Consider the following 17991-nt stretch of genomic DNA (forward strand, 5'->3'; position numbering starts at 1 on the left):
GAGGTCTTCACAGTTACCAGCGTCTGCTGATAAAGGGCGCATCTTCCCGTGGCTGCCGAGGTGTAGCGGCAGAGGAAGTGGGCTCAGCCAGCACCGCTCAGGTCGCAGGTCAGGGAGCGCGCGCCGTGCGGGGGAGGTGGAGGGTGGACACGCTCCCTGGCGCCTGGCCACCAGAACCTAAAAGAAGGTGGGAGCTATTCCAGAGCTGGTCTTCTGGGTCAAGGAGGGTGAGGATTGACATTCCCACTTTCCAAACTTCTGAAGGATGTGGATTCCTGAGGAGAGGAGGTGGGGAGTAGGGGGGCAGGAAGCACATGGAGAGGGTGGCAGACAGGAGGAAGCTGTACAGAGACGGGGTGCCTCTCTCCCCTCCCTTTCTGTCCCAGATCACCCATCCCTTTCTGTTCCGCTCCCCTCTGCATCCCTGGTCAGGCGCCGGAAGGGTGGACACCACGGGCCAGCTGTGTGGAGGAGAGGAAGGGAAAGATCATGATGTAGCCTCCTGGCCACTTTTATCCTCCATTCTCACTTCCTGTGAGGGCAGAAAATAGCCCTGCCCCTGTGACTTATCTCAGCAAAGAATAGTGCCCAGCCCAGCTCAGAGGGCAATGGGACAGGTCCCAGAGGCCCCGAGGACATAAGGAACCTGGGCCCCGGGTGTGCAGGTGGGAAGCTGAAGGACAGAGAAGCAGCGTGGAGGAAGGTGGCCGCGCACCATCTGGCGTGTGTGTGTGTGTGTGTGTGTGTGTGTGTGTGTGGTGTCGGGGGCTGGGATGTGGGCGGGGCCGTCCCCAGGGCCTCTCTTTGCCTCTCAGTGCCTTGGGGCTGGAATCTGTTTGTGCACATCTGCATGCGTGTGTGTGCTCCTGAAGCTGCCCGTCTGTCTGTCCGGCTAAGGATAATGTCCCTAGGCGGGGACGGTGTCTGCTTTCCTCCCCTGGCTCGGCTGTCTGTGCCTCCATGCGTGCACACGTGTGTTACAGGCTGTGGATACACGTTGATTCGTATGTTACTAGGGATCTTGTGTGCACATCCCTCAGTGTACCCTTACCTGCGTGTGGCCTTGCACGCGCCCGTGTGTGTGTGTGTGTGTGTGTGTGTAGTGGTGTGCTCACATGACCTCCGGGCGTGCTGAGGTTACGGAGCCAGCGTGGGCCTCCACGTCCCCCTTCTCCCTGGTGAAATGAAATCCCAGTGTCTCTGCTTTTCTGGGGCACCTGCTGCCTCTTTGCTTTCCGTCTCCCGCACCCCCAACCTGACCTCTTGCTCAAGGCAGGATTGAGGAGAGTGCCGTGCCACTCCTCCCCCACATCTAGAGCCCTCTTTCCACTTCTTGTTTGCCTCCTTTTTGGCAGTTTTTCCCATCTTTGCCATCTGGCCTGGCACTGTGCCCATTCAGCTCCACTGATGGGGAGCCCTCGGGAAGCGAGCGGATCGGGTGGGGACCAGGGCAGGGGCCTGGCAGCTCTCAACAGCTTGGGCCATTCTGTGTGAGTCTGTGGGAAAGGGGTGGCTTTTTGACAACTAAACTCAAGGGCTTCTCCGCTTTGGAATGGAGTAAGGCGAGAGCATCGCCATCCGCTTTCCTGAAGGATTCCTAACTCTCTACCTTTTAGCAGCAGCTCACCTAATACATTTTGGCCTCTTTAACCTTGCAACTTTGTTGACGAAAGACTTGGGATTCTTGGAAAATAATTTTCCATTCACTCAGTGTCTAGGATGTGCCTCCTAGTCGTAGGGAGCTATGGGTGCTCCAAGTACTGCTTAAGAATGATCAAACGTGGGCTTCCCTGGTGGCGCAGTGGTTGGGAGTCCGCCTGCCGAGGCGGACACAGGTTCGTGCCCCCGGCAGGGGACACAGGTTCGTGCCCCGGTCCGGGAAGATCCCACATGCCGCGGAGCGGCTGGGCCCCTGAGCCATGGCCGCTGAGCCTGCACGTCTGAAGCCTATGCTCTGCAACGGGAGAGGCCACAGCAGTGAGAGGCCCCCGTACCGCAAAAAAAAAAAAAAAGAATGATAAAATGTTACTGTGATTGTAGCTGTAAACTGTTATTGAAGTTTTAATGCAAGCTGTTTCCAAACGAGCTTTTCAAAAGGGACATGCCTTTCTCTGAGTTATACATGCGGACAAGATAGTCAGGAATGTGATAAGAAGTGGTTGGACTGATGCAAGAAATATTATAACAGGATTACAGGCTGGGCGGACATGGGGGGAGGGGGCAGATTTCCTGAAAGGCAGCCAATGAATATCACAAGGGCCTGCTAGGTAGAGAGACTGAAGTGTGAGTGAGCCTGGGAAGAAAGCTGTGGAAGGTGTGGTCTGCACCCCAGGACCCTACTGTCTGGCTGGGGAAATGGGACAAAAACACACGTCATGACCTAAGGAGTTCAAAGCAGCAAACTGTTTCTGTAGGTAAGGGGAAATCATCAGGGCGTATTTGTGTGTGTGTGAAAGAGAGATGAGTCTGTGTTGCCAGTGTTTGAAGTGGGAGAAAGAAGGAAGTGGGTTATTAAAAAGTATATGTTTCAACTGGACAAAAGAGGAAGTAAAACGATTCACCTATGGGCACAAATTTGATATAAGCGGCTGTAAAAGTTAGGTGCTCTGTGCGGCATCCAGCCGCATACCCACCCACCCACTCTTATTGGAAGCAGCTTTTTGGACTTTGGAGCCCGGATGTCCTGGATTTGAGGCCTGACTTCACTCCTCACTGACTGAGCTCTTAAGGAAAAATCAGGAGAAACTCCTACCTCAAAGGGCTGTTGGAAGGATTAGAGCTCGTGCGTGTAAAACACCCTGCGAGATGGTGAGGGATCAGTAAATGGTAGCCATTATTTTTGACCCAACATTTATGGAGGGAGGGCTGGGACTACAGAGATGAGTAAGTCACAGCCCCCAGGCCCTCCCTCAAGGAGCTCCCAGGCGGGCGGGAGAGGCAGACCAAGAACAGCCAATTATAGCACAGGTGGGAACAGCTGACCTGTGGCCAAAGTGCTGGGAAAGCTCCAGTGAGGGGACTCGCCTGGTGGGAAGGGAGGGAGTCAGGAAAGGCATCATGGGGTCCTGAGAAATGATTGAGTTTGCCAGTTGGAGGATGGGAGAAAGGGCATTCCCAGTTGCAGAAACAGCACGTGCACAGACAGAGCCCTGAAGATGTAAGGTATGTGCAGAATTATCACTAGTTTGGCGTGACTGGAGCAAAGGAGCATGGGAGGTGGGCACGTTTCAGGAAGAGAGCCTGGCATTACTTGCTTTTCAGCACGTTTAAGACCCATCTAGCATTATTTTCATTGATGAAATTGGTATTTTGCAGACAAAGTGTTTCCTTATTCCCTTCAACTGTTGTACTATGCTTCTTACAAGTCTTAAACTGCTGGCGTCAGAGTCATGGTTGGAGGGAGAACAGACAAACGAACAAAAAAACCCTAGAAAACTTGTTATACTCATGTTTATAACTTGGTTCCATGTAAGGATTTAAGTGGTTCCTTTTGAAGGGAGTATGTTCCGTATCTTGGGATAATCGCTCAGGGTCTTCGGATAACTTCTCTCCCTAAGATGGCCCATGGAAGCCCATGATCATTAACATTATTCACAATAGTCAAAAGATGGAAAAACCCAAGTAACCATCAGCAGATGAATGGGAGAACAAAATGTGGTGTATATATATAGGAATATATTATTCAGCCATAAAATGACTGTAATTCTGATACAAACTACCGCATGGATGGACCTTGAAAACTTTAAGCTAAGTGAAATAAGCCAGACACAAAAGGACAGATATATGAGTCCGCTCAGATGAGGTGTCTAGAATAGGTAAATTCAGAGAGACACAAAGTAGAATAGAGGTTGCCAGCGGCTGGAGGGAGGGGGGATGGGCAGTTATTGGGTAATGGGTATAGAGTTGTTGTTTGGGATGATGAAAAAGTTCTGGAAATAGTGGCGATGGTTACACAACATTGCGATTGTACTTAATGTCACTGACTTGTACCCTTAAAGATGGTTAAAATGGTAATTTTTAAGTTATGTATATTTTACAACACGATGGCACCTGGGGGTCGCAATGCAGGGGTGGCTGCTGTGGCCTTATGGCATTAAGGAAGGTGGAATCCTAAGACCAAGTCCTGTCTTCTAACTCCTCCGCTTCTGACCACATCCTTCCTCTGGCAGCTTTTGCCTGGGGACGGCAGCGGCTGTGGTCTGCTCTCTCCAGGAGCCTCATCAGCACGCACGGTACTTCCCTGTCTCACTGCCACCCTCTCTGGGCCCCCTTCGAGCCCTTAGGACGAAACCATTATCTGCCCCCATCACGGAATCCCAACTAGGAAGCACCCGAGTCAGACTCTCCAGGGGAGCACCTGGAAAAGTTCAACCCACGGGGCCGTCCCCTGCCTGGAAGGACTGTGCTGGTGTGTGCGATCAGCCTACGGCAGCGGTCCCCAACCTTTTTGGCACCCGGGACCGGTTTCGTGGAAGACGATTTTTCCACGGATGGGGTGGGGGGATGGTTTCAGGATGATTCAAGAGCATTACATTTATTGTGCACTTTATTTCTATTATTATTACATTGTAATATGTAATGAAATAATTATACAACCCACCAAAATGCAGACAGGAGGCAGAGCTCAGGTGGTAATGTGAGCAATGGGGAGCGGCTGTAAATACAGATGAAGTTTCGCTCGCTCACCTCCTGCTGTGTGGCCCGGGGGTTGGTGACCCCTGGCCTAAGGGACCCCCATTATATTACTGTCCCCATTTTACAGATGAGGAAACTTAGGGAGATCAAACAATCCAGCTGAACCAGGTCGCTCTGACCACAAACCCAGCCCACACAGGAGCAATCGTGGAGATGAGCCTGGGATTTTGTCCTGTACTTGGGAGTTTGAACTTTATTCTTTAGATAATGGGGAGTCAGCGGAACGGGCTGGTGCCAGGGGAGGGGCTCCACAGTACTTCTCACCACCTAACATAATACCTTTTTACATGGACTTTATTATCTGTATCCCTTCAATGGAAGGGAACATAGGTGGGGGCAAGGCCTTTGTTTTGTCCACTGCTGTGAACATGCCTGGAACCTTCTAAAGTCTCAGTAAGCATTTGTATGGACTTCCCTGGTGGTCCAGTGGTTAAGGCTCCGGGCTTCCACTCCAGGGTGCACAGGCTAGATCCCTGGTCGGGGAACTAAGATTCCACATCCTGCATGCCGCGAGGCCAAAATAATAATAATAATTAAAATCCTGGTAAGCATTTGTAGAAGAAAGAAAGGAAGCAAGGGAGAGATATTAGTAGATAATAACAGTAAGCAAAGCACTTTAAATATATCATCTCGTTGAATCTAACGACCTCGTGAAGTAGGGGCCCCTCTCCTTTTTTTTTTTTTTTTTTTCCAGGTAAGGAAAATGAGGGGCAGAGAGTTTAAGTCACTTTTCTGAGGACAAAAGCCCAGATTTAAACCTAGGCAGGCCTGACTCTAGAGCACTGTGCCATAGAGCAGGCTGCAGAAAGCTGTTCTGGCCAGAAGGACGGTGGAGGAAAGATGTGAGGCTGAGAAAAGGCCCAAGAGGCCAGCAGGTTCAGCTATATGACATTTGTGTCTTCAGCCCTTCCTTGCACAGTCTTGACTTCTGCCTTCCCTCCTATGCCAGGTCTCCACTGAGGCCGATGAAGCTCTGACCAAGGGCATCTGATCCTCCGCAGCTGTCGGCCCTGCAGCCACAGCCACAAGTCTATGCCCGGCCCCCGCTTGCTCTGGGACTCTGTGCAGCCTCCAGGCCCCCGCCGTGGAGACTGGAGATGAACGCGAAGCCAGCACGCGGGTGCGCCCCCTGATGCTCCCGGCCTAGCTCCTCCTCACCCTTTGGCACGATGCTGGCCAACTTCTCGGCCAACGACTCTGATCTCAGGTGCCCGGACCACCAGCCCATCCACCACCTGCACTTGGTGGTCTACAGCCTGGTGCTGGCGGCAGGGCTCCCCCTCAACGCGCTGGCCCTCTGGGTCTTCCTGCACGCGCTGCGCGTGCACTCGGTAGTGAGCGTGTACATGTGCAACCTGGCGGCCAGCGACCTCCTCTTCACCCTGTCGCTGCCCTTGCGCCTCTCCTACTATGCGCAGCACTACTGGCCCTTCTCGGACCTCCTGTGCCAGCTGGCGGGCGCCGTCTTCCAGATGAACATGTACGGCAGCTGCATCTTCCTGACCCTCATCAACGTGGACCGCTACGTCGCTATCGTGCACCCGCTGCGGCTGCGCCACCTGCGGCGGCCCCGCGTGGCGCGGCTGCTCTGCCTGGGCGTGTGGGCGCTTATCCTGCTGTTCGCCGTGCCCACCGTCCTGGTGCACCGGCCCTCACCCTGCGCCCGCGACGGCCGCTGGGTGCACTTGTGCTTCGAGAACTTCAGCGACGAGCTGTGGAAGGGCAGGCTGCTGCCGCTCCTGCTGCTAGCCGAGGCGCTGGGATTCCTGCTGCCCCTGGTAGCCGTGGTCTACTCTTCGGTCCGTGTCTTCTGCACCCTGGCGCGGCCCGACGCCACGCGGAGCCAGCGGCGGCAGAAGACGGTGCGCCTCCTGCTGGCCAGCCTGGTCATCTTCCTGCTGTGCTTCGTGCCCTACAACGCCACGCTGGCCGTGTACGGGCTGCTGCGCGGCCACGTGGTGCTGGCCAGCCCGGCGGCGCGCAACCAGGTGCGCGGGGTGCTGATGGTCATGGTGCTGCTGGCCGGCGCCAACTGCGTGCTCGACCCGCTGGTGTACTACTTCAGCGCCGAGGGTTTCCGCAACACCCTGCGCAGCCTGAGCTCTCCTCTCCGGGCCAGGACCTCGGCCACCAACGGGGCTCGGGGGGCACTCGCCGAACCAACCGCTGAGACCTCCCACGCCACCGTGCCGGCCGCCGCCAGCCAGGGGCTGCTCCGGCCCTCCGACCCCCGGGACTCCTTCACCCGGTGCTCCGAGGACTCGTCCCTCTGAACGCACGTCGTGCCAGAGCGCGGTTCCCTCACCCCACCCCCACGTCTCTCGCACTCGCAGACACGCAGGGTGTGTGCACAGCAGGGCGGTGGGTTGGGCACTTGGACTTCTGAGCGGCAGCTCCAGCTCACAGATGCAGAAGGGAACAAAGTGTGGGGGGCAGGGGCCCGGGGAGGGAAGAGCGCGGCTGCAAACGTCTTTAACTAGGTGGTGATGGCGAGCGCAGAAGGACCTCTTCCTTAGTACCTAGGAAGTGCTGCCGTGAGCCTGCCCGTGCAGAGGCGGGAGACTGGATGAAATGCCCTTGGCGGGGCATGAAACACGGCCCGGCCCGTAGCTGGTAGCTGGAGCAGAAGATGGGTGTCCTGCGTTTAGACCGACCACAGAGGTCTTTGGGCCATGGACGCCACCCACTCCCCTTTCCACCTGGGCTCTGCCTGCCCAGCACTGAGGCGTAATGTAAAAGCGTATTGGATGCCGGCTGAATTGGTTTCCTTCTTGTCTAGTGACTTTTAACAATTTAGATCTGACGCCCAGCGTGGGTGGGTGGGGGCAGAGGGGGTTTTCCTCCGAGTTCCTGGTCACTGTTCCCCTTTCTAGGTCCTGCCTTCCCCTTCCACCTCACCCACCCTTTCAAAAGCTCCTCCATTCTAGATCCTAAATCCCCACCACCACCACCGTGTGTGTGTGTCTCTGCTGCTTCGTCTAGAATAAGGAGAACATTCTCTGTACTAAAGAAGTAGTTCTCCAATTTTGGGGTCTCAGACCCTTTTACACTCTTAAAAATGGAGAATTCCAAAGAGAGTTTGCTTATACTTTGTCCTTTTGATACATGACCATATTAGAAATAATAGTAAGTTTTCTAAAACAGAAATACCCAAGCACACATTCCAATAGCTATGAGAGCAAGTGTCATCACACTTCATGAAGCCTCTGGAAAACTCCACCGTCTACTCGTGAGACAATGAGTGAAAAGGACAAAAGACATCTTAGTAGTAGTATCATGAAAACGGTTTTGTTCTCGTGGACTTCCTCAAAGAATCCATCCTCAGATCACACTTGGAGAGCCATACCTGTACTGGAGTATTAGAGTCATGTGTAAAGTCTTCCCAGGCCATTATGTACATTGTTCTTATCGCTGCAAGGAGAGGGCAATGCTCAGCAAATCAATTGCTAATTGTAGTCCCTAAGGCTTGGGGTTTTCGGGGTGGGGGGTGGGGAGGAGTTGCACACCGAGTGCACACCACCTGGGGCTTCCTGGAGCTGCAGAGGGAGGTGGAGCTGGAACTAGTTGCACAGATACTCAGGAGGAGGTGGAGGGCTTCTCTGGGCAGGGAAAAGGGAGCTGTGCCAGAGCCAGACAAGAAGTTTATGGGAAAGTAAGAGTGTGATGGACGGGAGGACGGGAGTAAGCTGACTGCTCTTGGCAAGCTGGAGGTAAGGAAATGGAAGTCTGATTTACAGGCCACCTACTGTCTTCCCTCTTTAGCGGAGTCGGGGCTGGGAGGAATGGCGGAGTTGGCACTGTGACATCTTGAGACCCTGACATTAGTGAGATTCGTGAGGGAGTTGATGCCATGCACACGTCCTGCATGCATTTCTGTCCCTATGTCTCTCAATGCTGTATGTTTCTGTGTATGTGCGTGTGTGTGTGTGTGACAGTGTCAGAGTTTTCCCGGGTGCGTCTCTGTGTGTTTAGTTCGGACTAAGACTTTTGTGTGTCTTTACGTGATCGCTCCAGATGGTGATTTACAAGGGTAAAATGACCCCTGGTGGCCAAACCGGAGAACTGACCCAGATTCCTCAGTGATAGCCGTGAAGCCGGGCTTTCCTCCATCTGGCGGATTAGAGCCCTCACCTCCTGCTGCTCTAGAGAGGGCTTGATGGTTAGCACCTGCTCCGTCTTGCTCCATCCTTAGGGTTCAGGACCCACGCCCTTCCAGCCCTGGGGGCACCAAACGTCATCACCGTCCAAAGTCTCAGGACTTTGCCCTATCCAAACTGAACAGAATACAATTTTTAAAAATTACTTGAGTATTTTTTTTTTTTTTTCCGTTCGCGGGCCTCTCACTGTTGTGGCCTCTTCCGTTGCGGAGCACAGGCTCCGGACGCGCAGGCTCAGCGGCCATGGCTCATGGGCGCAGCCGCTCCGCGGCATGTGGGATCTTCCCAGACCGGGGCACGAACCCATGTTCCCTGCATCTGGCAGGCGGACTCTCAACCATTGCGCCACCAGGGAAGCCCTACTTGAGTATTTTTATATGAAGATAATGTGAATGAATTCCAAAGTAATTAAAACTCACATAGCAAGTTTCTTCCAACATAGTATATAATTTACTTATTTATTTATTATAACTTTTATAGTTTATTTTCTGTCCCCCACCCCACCCCCAAAGTAGAATGTAAGCTCCCTGGGGGCAGGGATTTTTGCTTGGTCCGTTTCCTGATGTATCCCCAGCATCTAGAACAGCGCCTGGCGTAAAAGAAGTACTTAATAAATATTTGTTGAATGATGAACAGTTGAATCTTTTTTTAAATTTATTTTTTATTGAAGTATAGTTGAATTACAATGTTGTGTTAATTACTGCTGTAAAGAACAGTTGAATCTCTCTGTGAAGTAGGTTACTATCTAGTGGGGACCACAGAACAAGTCAACAATAATTATCATTCAAGATGGAAGATGAGAGAATGCAAAGTAAGGCTCTGGCCGTTAATTTGGTAGGCAGTGGGCCGTCTCTGGAGGTTCTTTTCTTTTTTAAGTTTTTAAAAAATATATTTATTTTATTTATTATTTTTGGCTGCATTGGGTCTTCATTGCTGCGTGCGTGCTTTCTCTAGTTGCGGCGAGCGGGGGCTACTCTTCATTGCGGTGCGCGGGCTTCTCATTGCGGTGGCTTCTCTCGTTGCGGAGCACGGGCTCTAGGTGCGCGGGCTTCAGTAGTTGTGGCACGCGGGCTCAGTAGTTGTGGCACAGGGGCTTAGTTGCTCCGCGGCATGTGAGATCTTCCCGGACCAGGGCTCAAACCCGTGTCCCCTGCATTGGCAGGCGGATTCTTAACGACTGCGCCACCAGGGAAGCCCCTCTGGAAGTTCTTCAGTGAGATTTTGCCCACCCTGATACACTGGGTGGGATAAGCTGTAGGGAAACGAGGTGGGGAGAGTCTAAGGGGAAGGAAAGACTGGTGAGGGAGCTGGTCTAGGAGAAGTGTGCTCGCGGCCTGTGGAGGCAGATGGAAATGAATTTTCTCCAGTGTGGAATCTCCTCTGTTTAAGCTCTGGTGGACTGTTTCCCCACATTCAGTATATCAAAAGGGTTTCCATCCTGAAGACAGAGAGGCAAGAATAGATTCAGGATGGGACTTCCCAGGTGGCACAGTGGATAAGACTCTGCGCTCCCAATGCTGGGAGCCCGAGTTCAATCCCTGCTCAGCGAACTAGATCCCACATGCATGCCGCAACTAAGAGTTCACGTGCCGCAACTGAGGAGCCCATGTGCTGCAACTAAGGAGCCCACATGCTGCAACTATGGAGACTGCCTGCCACAACTAAGACCCCATGCAACCAAATAAATAAGTATTAAAAAAAAAGAATAGAATCAGGAGATGTTGCAGGCAGAGGAGGAATGAACAGAAGCTAACGCTAACAGGAAGTTTAAGGAAGCCTGTAGCCACTGCCTGCCATTTTCACAGGATCCCCCAACTACTGGGTGGCCAGTATGACGGGGGTGAGATGTGGGAAATCCAGAGCCCTCACCCCGTGCCCTGGAGTTACTTGCCACTTTGAGGCTTAGGAAAATCGAAAGGAGGAAAAGGATAAAATCTTAGATGCTGGAAGAAGAGCGTTAACAAGTTGTAAAAATACTTGCTATGCCAAGACCTCAATTTAGTGCTTAAAATGAATTATTTTATTTTATTATTATAATAACCTTCTGAGTTAGGAATGATGATTATCTCCATTTTACAGATGAAACACCCCGGAGAAGCTGAGGTCTAAGGTCACACAAGCAGGAAGTGGCACATTATCTGTTAGACTCTGGAACTCCTACTCTTTGCAGGACACCCTACAGTATCTCCCCTTCCTTTATTGCCCACCTTCTCATCCCTGGTTCCCTTACACCCACCGCTCCCTGGTTTCCTTTCCTCTCCTTCCCTCCTCATGTAGGCCACCACTCTCTCACCTTGAGTCTACTGTGTCATCTCTGGCCACCTTGTGCAGCTTTTCCTCCCCGCTCCTAACCCACGCACCCTACAGCTTACCTGCCCCTTCCTGGTGTGGCTGTGTGAGCGCTGAGAACTGGGCTCATTCATCGTTCCAATGGTGGTGGGTCCTAAAACACACCGCATCGAGGGCTCAGAAGGGCGTGGCTCATGGGTGGCGCCCAAGGCAGGATGGCTCAGCCTTCAGGCATTTGGCCATGACTCCCCTCCCCCAGCTGGGATGTACCCAACATCTCCAAGACAGCGAATTCCTGATTGTCCACCAGCTAAACTGAAGAGGACACTTCCCCTTGGTTCTCCTCAAAGTCTGTCTCCTCCATAGAATGGTCCTTCCATGCACTGAGAGTAGTTGGGGGAAGATTAACAATCATTGGTCTTGAGATAAAACAAAAAATTCAGGAGAACCAAGGGAAAGGTAAGGGATCCTAAAAGGGAAGAGATGCTTGTTAGCCCTGGACCGTCCTGAGGGAAGTCCCTGTGGGGTTGCCACTGGGGGTCCCCTGGAAGAAATGGGGAGGGGGAGGTTAATCTCACATGGAGCCTTCCTTCTCCCTTCTTTCAGGAGACCCTGGAGACAAGGGAGGCTGGGGAACTGTCACCATGCTATCTTTTCCAGAGGAGCCCTGGAAACACTGAAAAGTGAAGTTTCTCCCAGGGGCTTGGGGAATCCCGAAGGCTGTCAGAACTTCGCAATCAAACAAACCTGGGTACTAATTTCAGCTCTGTCACTTCTTGGCAACGTGACCTTAGAAGCTATTTAACCTCTCTGAGCCTCCGTTTTCTCTTCTGTGAAATGGGGATCATAATATCTACTTACTGGGTTGTAGTGAGGGTCAATGAGGTCACCTTTGAAAGGCACCTGAGAGCCATCCCATAAGGTGGATCTCTCTTTCCAACCAGGGTGTGGGGAGAAGATGCTGTTAGTAAAGTCTGCTTGTGATGCTCAGTGGGAGTGTTTCTGGAAGACAGCAGGGGTTCCAGGTGAATCCTCACCCAGACAGAGCTCTGCGGGCAATCAGAACCAGGGCCAGGGATGGGTGAGCGAGGCAGGCTGGGCCAGCTGCCATGGTGCTTGGTCAAGGAGGCAGGGGCAGTGACTGGCCTGTCGCCCTCTGGGGGCACTCTCTCCCCACCGGCCTTGCTGTCCACCCCACAGACAGAAGAGTGGGTGGGAAAGTGCCTGAAAGGGAGAGGAGAGGGGCCATGGGATGAAGAACCAATCAAGGGAGAAAGGGCAAAAGAGGAGGCTGGAGGGGAAGTGAGGGCCCAGGCAGGCACAGGGTGGGGCCGGGAGAGGGGCCCAGGGCCGGAGGGCGGGAGACAGCCTGGGAGGGAAAGCGCTGGGGAGGGAGGAGGGAGGGACAGGCTGGGAGACCGGCGGCGCTGACACAGCCTCGATGTGTGGAACGGGCTGGGGTTTGGCCCACAGGTCAGGCGTCTGGCAGTATTATGGGATGGAGAGGCCTTAGGAGACAGGGAGAGTATTATGGGTTGGAACAGCCTTAGGAGACAGGGGAATATTATGGGCTGGTGAGGCCCGGCTCCAACTGGAGGCGGGAGGAAGGGGTGCGGGGCGGGAAGGGGGGGGTGGTGGTGGAAGGGAATATTATGGGCTGGAGGCCTCCTGCGACCAGAGGCAAGAGTATTATGGGCTGGCAAGGCCTTCGGTGGCCAGAGGGGGGAGCAGCGGGGGATGGCACCGGCTGCATGTGACCGAGGGGGGGGCCAAGTTGGGGGGGTGGCGAGTGGGGGTGGGGGAGCATATTATGGGATAGCTCTTTGTACCTACTGCGGGGACTGCTTCTCCAGAAGATATTATGGGATGTCGTGTGTGGGAGGGGGAGAGGGGCTGGGGGATTATTATGGGATGGTGGTGCAGAATGGGGAGGGCCTGAGGCGCTCTTCTCCCACCGCCCCCCCCCACACCCCTTACTCTCTTGCCATCCTCTCTAAGGTCTGCCTTCTTTCGCAAATGGCCCAAGGAGAACACCTGAAATCTACCACCCCCCCTCTCGCTCTGTGGGCACCTCGACCCATCCTAGGCATCCCGCCTAATTAGCAGCCACCTCGCGGGTGCTGAGGGGGAAAGGGAGCCCTTGGGGATGGGGAGAAGGTCCCAAAGCGGGGATGTGGTGGCCAGTGGACCACACCTCCCACCTGTGCGGCGTCCCCTTGGCTCCCCATCCCCGTGGGTCACTCTCCGTCCCCTTCCCCAAAGTGGGGGCCCTCGATCCTCCTCCCCTTCCCCCTCCCCTCCATTTCCTCTCCAGCTCCCTCCACAGCCGTAACCAGTAAAACAGGCGGCCAGTTATTATGGGATGGCTGCTCCCGGCAGCTCTGCAGGGAGGGGGCGGTCACCGCGGAATGTCTCTTGTGGGTGGCTATTATGGGATGGCCGCCTCTCTTTTGGGGGGGGTGGGGGCTCGCAAGGAGAAGGATTATTATGGGATGTGCCCAGCGCAGCTGGGTGGGGCTGTCCTGGGTAGGTGAAGCTCTGGGGAAGGGGGATGGGGAAGGAAAGGAAGGAAGAGGGAGGGAAGAAGCTGGGGAGGGTGGGGTGAGCCCTGGAGCCAGACCTGAGGCCTGGCAAGAGTTGACTGGCTGGAGAGGTTCTTCAGTGACAGCTGTTTGAAGAGGCCCCTGGGGGCAGGCTAGAGCTAGCCAGATCTGAGCCCTGGACACCTGGGTCCCTAAACAGCTTGTGAGCTACGGGGTCGCTGAGTCCAGGCATGCAGTGAGGAGGCCTGGGTTCTGGCTGTGTAACACACGAGGTAGTAGTGCTCCTGGGTGACCACAGCACCAAGTACTCCTTTCGCTCCCTGCCTTCCTGGGTTTGAGCCTTGGGACTGTAGCTCAGGTAGGGGTCAGGCCAGGGGAGCTCTGCCACCTTGCAGTCACACCCAAGGAGCTGAGGCTGTGTTGGCTCCTGCAGGACACATGCCTGGGTGGTGCCCCCCAGTCCTGCACCACCTGCATCCTGTCTAGCTATCAGAGTGCACTGTCACTGTGGCTTTTCTGTCCTATGTCGCCTTCCCAAACCCCCTTTTCTGGCAGAGCAGGGGAACCCTAGTCCCTTAGACGTCTTATGAGCAGAGTTTCTGGGACTCACAGAACAGAGATGTAGAGAGAAGAGCTATAGAGCATGTGCTGAAAACTCCATGGACAGCCCATTCTGTTATTCTAGGTTCTTCTGTACCATGGGATGGAAGCAGAACTCTAAGGTGACCAGCTAGAGAGGCTGTCCCCCTGGGTGCATTAATCAGGAGATTATCCCACCCTTAGTCTCTGTGGGCCAATCATGCTGGTGGTTTATTTATAATTTATCTGGGAGGGTAGCATGGGGCTAGTGTATGGAGGCGAAGCACAGAAGGACCACAAAAGCAAAACACAAACACACACATCCTAGCCCTCTGGAACTCAAGAATAGAGGAAGGGACTTTAACCTTCTCCTTGTGGTGGTATCATGGAGAGGTGGGAAGTGAGGGGAGCTGGGGGATAAGTGGGTACAACCTGCAGGGGTGGGGCAGAGGGGCTGTGGTGGACAAAAGGGACCATGTTTGTAATCCCAGGCAAGAGGCTGTGACTACCCAGTTACAAAACTCTCTTCCTGGTTTATATTATGAGTCACTGTAGTAACGTGGTATATATATGCGAAGAAGAGGGTATGGGGCAGATGGAGACGTTACAGAAGGGAATTTGAGCCCCGGAGGCAGGCTGGATCCCCTAGAGAAATGGGGAAGGAGGAGGGCATACTAAGTACCTGGCAGTTCATACACGAATGAGAAACTTCTTGAAAGGAGGTCTACCCACATTATGGTATCTTAATGAAAGAGCTGTCCCCTCTCCCCCAAGTAAGGAGTAAAAGTTTTCCTCTTAGTACTCAGAATAAGCATGGGGGAGGGGGTGCACAAATGAATGGGGTCCAATCTTGATGTCAAGAGAATTTAATGAGAAGACTAGGCAGCCTTGCACAATGGGGGAAACAGCCTGCGTGCCACAATGGATATGCCGAAAGGGTGGTCCAGGGAGTTAAGTCAGGTAGGAGCTGGGGGAAAGCCTTACCAGCATCACTGGTGGTCTGCTTGGGGGCACAGGGATAGTGATTTCCCAAAGCAAGCTCTTGCCTCTCCTGAATTCATCTCTCCTCACCAGTTCTCCAGTCCTGAGGTTCTCAGAGGAGGGAGAGTCATCTGGCCAGGCCCTTTCTCTAGGGAAGTGAGATTAGAAGGGCAATGCAGAGATGATGTGAGGTTCGTCCCACTCACTTCTGGTCAGGAAGGGCCTCTCTTAGGAGGAAGTTCCGGTTTCTCTTCAACCTGTCCTACCACCAAGGGTCTTGGACTTGTGTGAAAAGCAGAGGAAGATATTATCTGACTTTGGGGTCTGGAGCGGTGGCAGCAAGGAAGTGGCGTTGGGATATTGGTTTTCACCCAGGTCCTGGTTCTCTGGGGATCAGGAAGAGGGAAAAGTGACAGGCTGTAGACTTAGGTTCTCTTAGGGCCAAAAAATTCTAAGATTGGGCTCTCTCACTTTCTTGGGCTGGGTCCCCAGTGTGGCTGCAGGGTAGGTGCAGTTAGGGAAGGGGGTGGTATGTGTTGGGAGGCTACCTTGTGGCATAATAAATGAAGAAGGCATTCTGGGATGTTGACTTGTACACAGGAGGGGAAGATGGTGAACGTTATACAAAGATCAGGGGTGTATTTTGGGTGGAGAATGGGACCTCAACAAGATGAGGATGGGGGCAGTTGGAAGTATTATGAGATTTCAGGATACAAAATGAGAAAGGATATAAATAAGAAACATGGGGCGTTGAGGGTAGAACTTGGTGTTCAAGCATGAGGATGACAACTCTGGCATGTTGATGAGTCTCTCAAGAAGGAAGCACATGATGATGTTATAGGATTTCGTATTAGAAACGCTGGATGGATGAACCTTGCTTTCCAATCAAAATCCCTTAGTATGTAGGGAGCAGATAGGAGATTATCTTGACCATCCATCTATATTGTAAATCCTTTTGAAATACCTTCGGGGCTCTAGAAGGACCGCTGAGAACTTCTACTGGGATCTGATCTCTCCTGAGGTCAGTTGGGATTTGTTTTATTCTCTGTAACAGAAAATTAGGAAATAGCACTCAGTTTTCCATTGACACCAGACATTCTATCTCATCTTGGAGTTTGGTTGTTTACGCTTCTTGAAGGGAGGCACTCCCCACGGTGCCCATCTTTGTGCCTTGCTAGGTACTCCGTCAACATTTGTTGCATAAGCACGAGCAGCAGTGAGCAGAGGGAGAGCAGTTCTTGGATCTTTGTGTGTATATAGCGGGATCCTCAGTTCACACCATGGTGGGATGTCCACCCATAGGAATGGCCTAGGGGTGAGAATAGACCGCTTGACCTGGGGAGGCGGTGTGGGAAGAGGACTGCTGGAATGTTGAGAAATAATCTTTAGGTGGGAGTTTGTAATTATTATGGGATGCTTTGGGGTGAACTAAACTTTATGTAAATGGCTCATCTGGCCAGTATGGTATTTGGTTGGTCTTACTCAAAACTCAACTGGAGGTAAGTGTCTGGAGAACACCTGGATTTTGGTGGGATTGGGTGGGGCCCTAGGTTGACTCTCAGTTCCTGCATGTCTGGAAATGATGGATGAGGGAAGCTAGGGTCCATCTTAGACATCAAGAGGCTTTGTGCCAGGACACTGCTTTGGCTCATTAAGGGATGAAGGTGTGTACAAGTTGGGGTGGGGGAGAGGGCAATGTGGGTAGCCTGTTTCATCCTCGCTGGTGTGGGTGTTAGAATAGACTGACAGCCTTGGAGACAGGGGAGATACGAGTATGAATATTATGGGATGCCTGGCTGGAAAGGTAGAGGGGTGGTGGAGTGGAGATGAAGCATTATGGGATGTGACTCTGGGTTGTGCTGGGAGTATTATGGTATGTCTGGTTGACCACGGGTTCTTTGCAATTATTATGGGATGTCAGGATGTGGGTGGGGGAGTAAAATTATGGCATATCTTTCCAGTGTTAGAGGAAAGGAGATTAGTTGTCCCTCTGTGGGGTGACAGTAGGGCTCTTGATCATTATGGGCTATCTCTTTGATAGGGCAGGAGTGGTTATTACGGGCTGTGAACTTAGAATGAATGTGTGAAGTTTGGGGGTCATGTTGTGAGGATCTAGCCTTGCAGGGGCCGAGGGCAGCGCCAGGGGGTTGGTTATTATGGGATGTCAGTATAGAAGGTGGGAGACTGATTATTACGGGATGTGTGTGGGAGGAGGCCGAAGTGTCCGTTGTGTGTGGGGGGGTGAGTTTCTGCCTATTATGGGATATCAAACTGGGGGTGGATGAAGAGTGGTTATTATGGGATGTCTGTGGGGGATGGGGATTGAGTATTATGGGATGTGAGGCTGAATGGCTGGGAGGGGTGCTTATTATGGGATGGCCATGGGGAGGGAGAGGTGACGAATTATTATGGGATGTTAGCATTAGGGCCAAGAGTGAAGAAGTTGGCAAAGGATGGCTATTATGGGATGTCTGGGGGTGTAAAGGGTTAGTTGCAAAAGGTCGGCAATACCATGAGATGTCAACAGCCCTGGCATATATGTGTATGGAGTGTGTGTGCGTGGGGGTGGTGGTGGTGGTGGTGGTGGTGGTGGTGGTGGTGGTGTCCGTGTGTATTATGGGATGGCCAGGGGGTGGTTGGTTGCCCGGGTGACACGCGCGCGCGCGCTCGAGGGGGCGTGGTCAATGGTTGCCGGAGCGACGAGGGGGCGGGGGTTGCCCGGGAGACCTAGGGAGGAGGGTGGCGGT

At 53.1% G+C, this 17991-nt stretch overlaps 1 protein-coding gene across 1 annotated transcript; it reads left to right on the forward strand.

Annotated features, from left to right (window-relative positions):
* Positions 1 to 776: 776 nt before the first annotated feature.
* LPAR5 (lysophosphatidic acid receptor 5) lies at positions 777 to 9647 on the forward strand. The gene is made up of 2 exons (XM_060306342.1): positions 777 to 3162; positions 5645 to 9647. Exon 2 carries the CDS (start codon positions 5865 to 5867, stop codon positions 6966 to 6968), a length of 1104 nt encoding a protein of 367 aa, XP_060162325.1. The 5' UTR covers positions 777 to 3162; positions 5645 to 5864; the 3' UTR covers positions 6969 to 9647.
* The last annotated feature ends 8344 nt before the right edge of the window (positions 9648 to 17991 follow it).

This window comes from Globicephala melas, chromosome 10 (genome assembly GCF_963455315.2).
Source record: "Globicephala melas chromosome 10, mGloMel1.2, whole genome shotgun sequence".
Taxonomy (NCBI): domain Eukaryota; kingdom Metazoa; phylum Chordata; class Mammalia; order Artiodactyla; family Delphinidae; genus Globicephala; species Globicephala melas.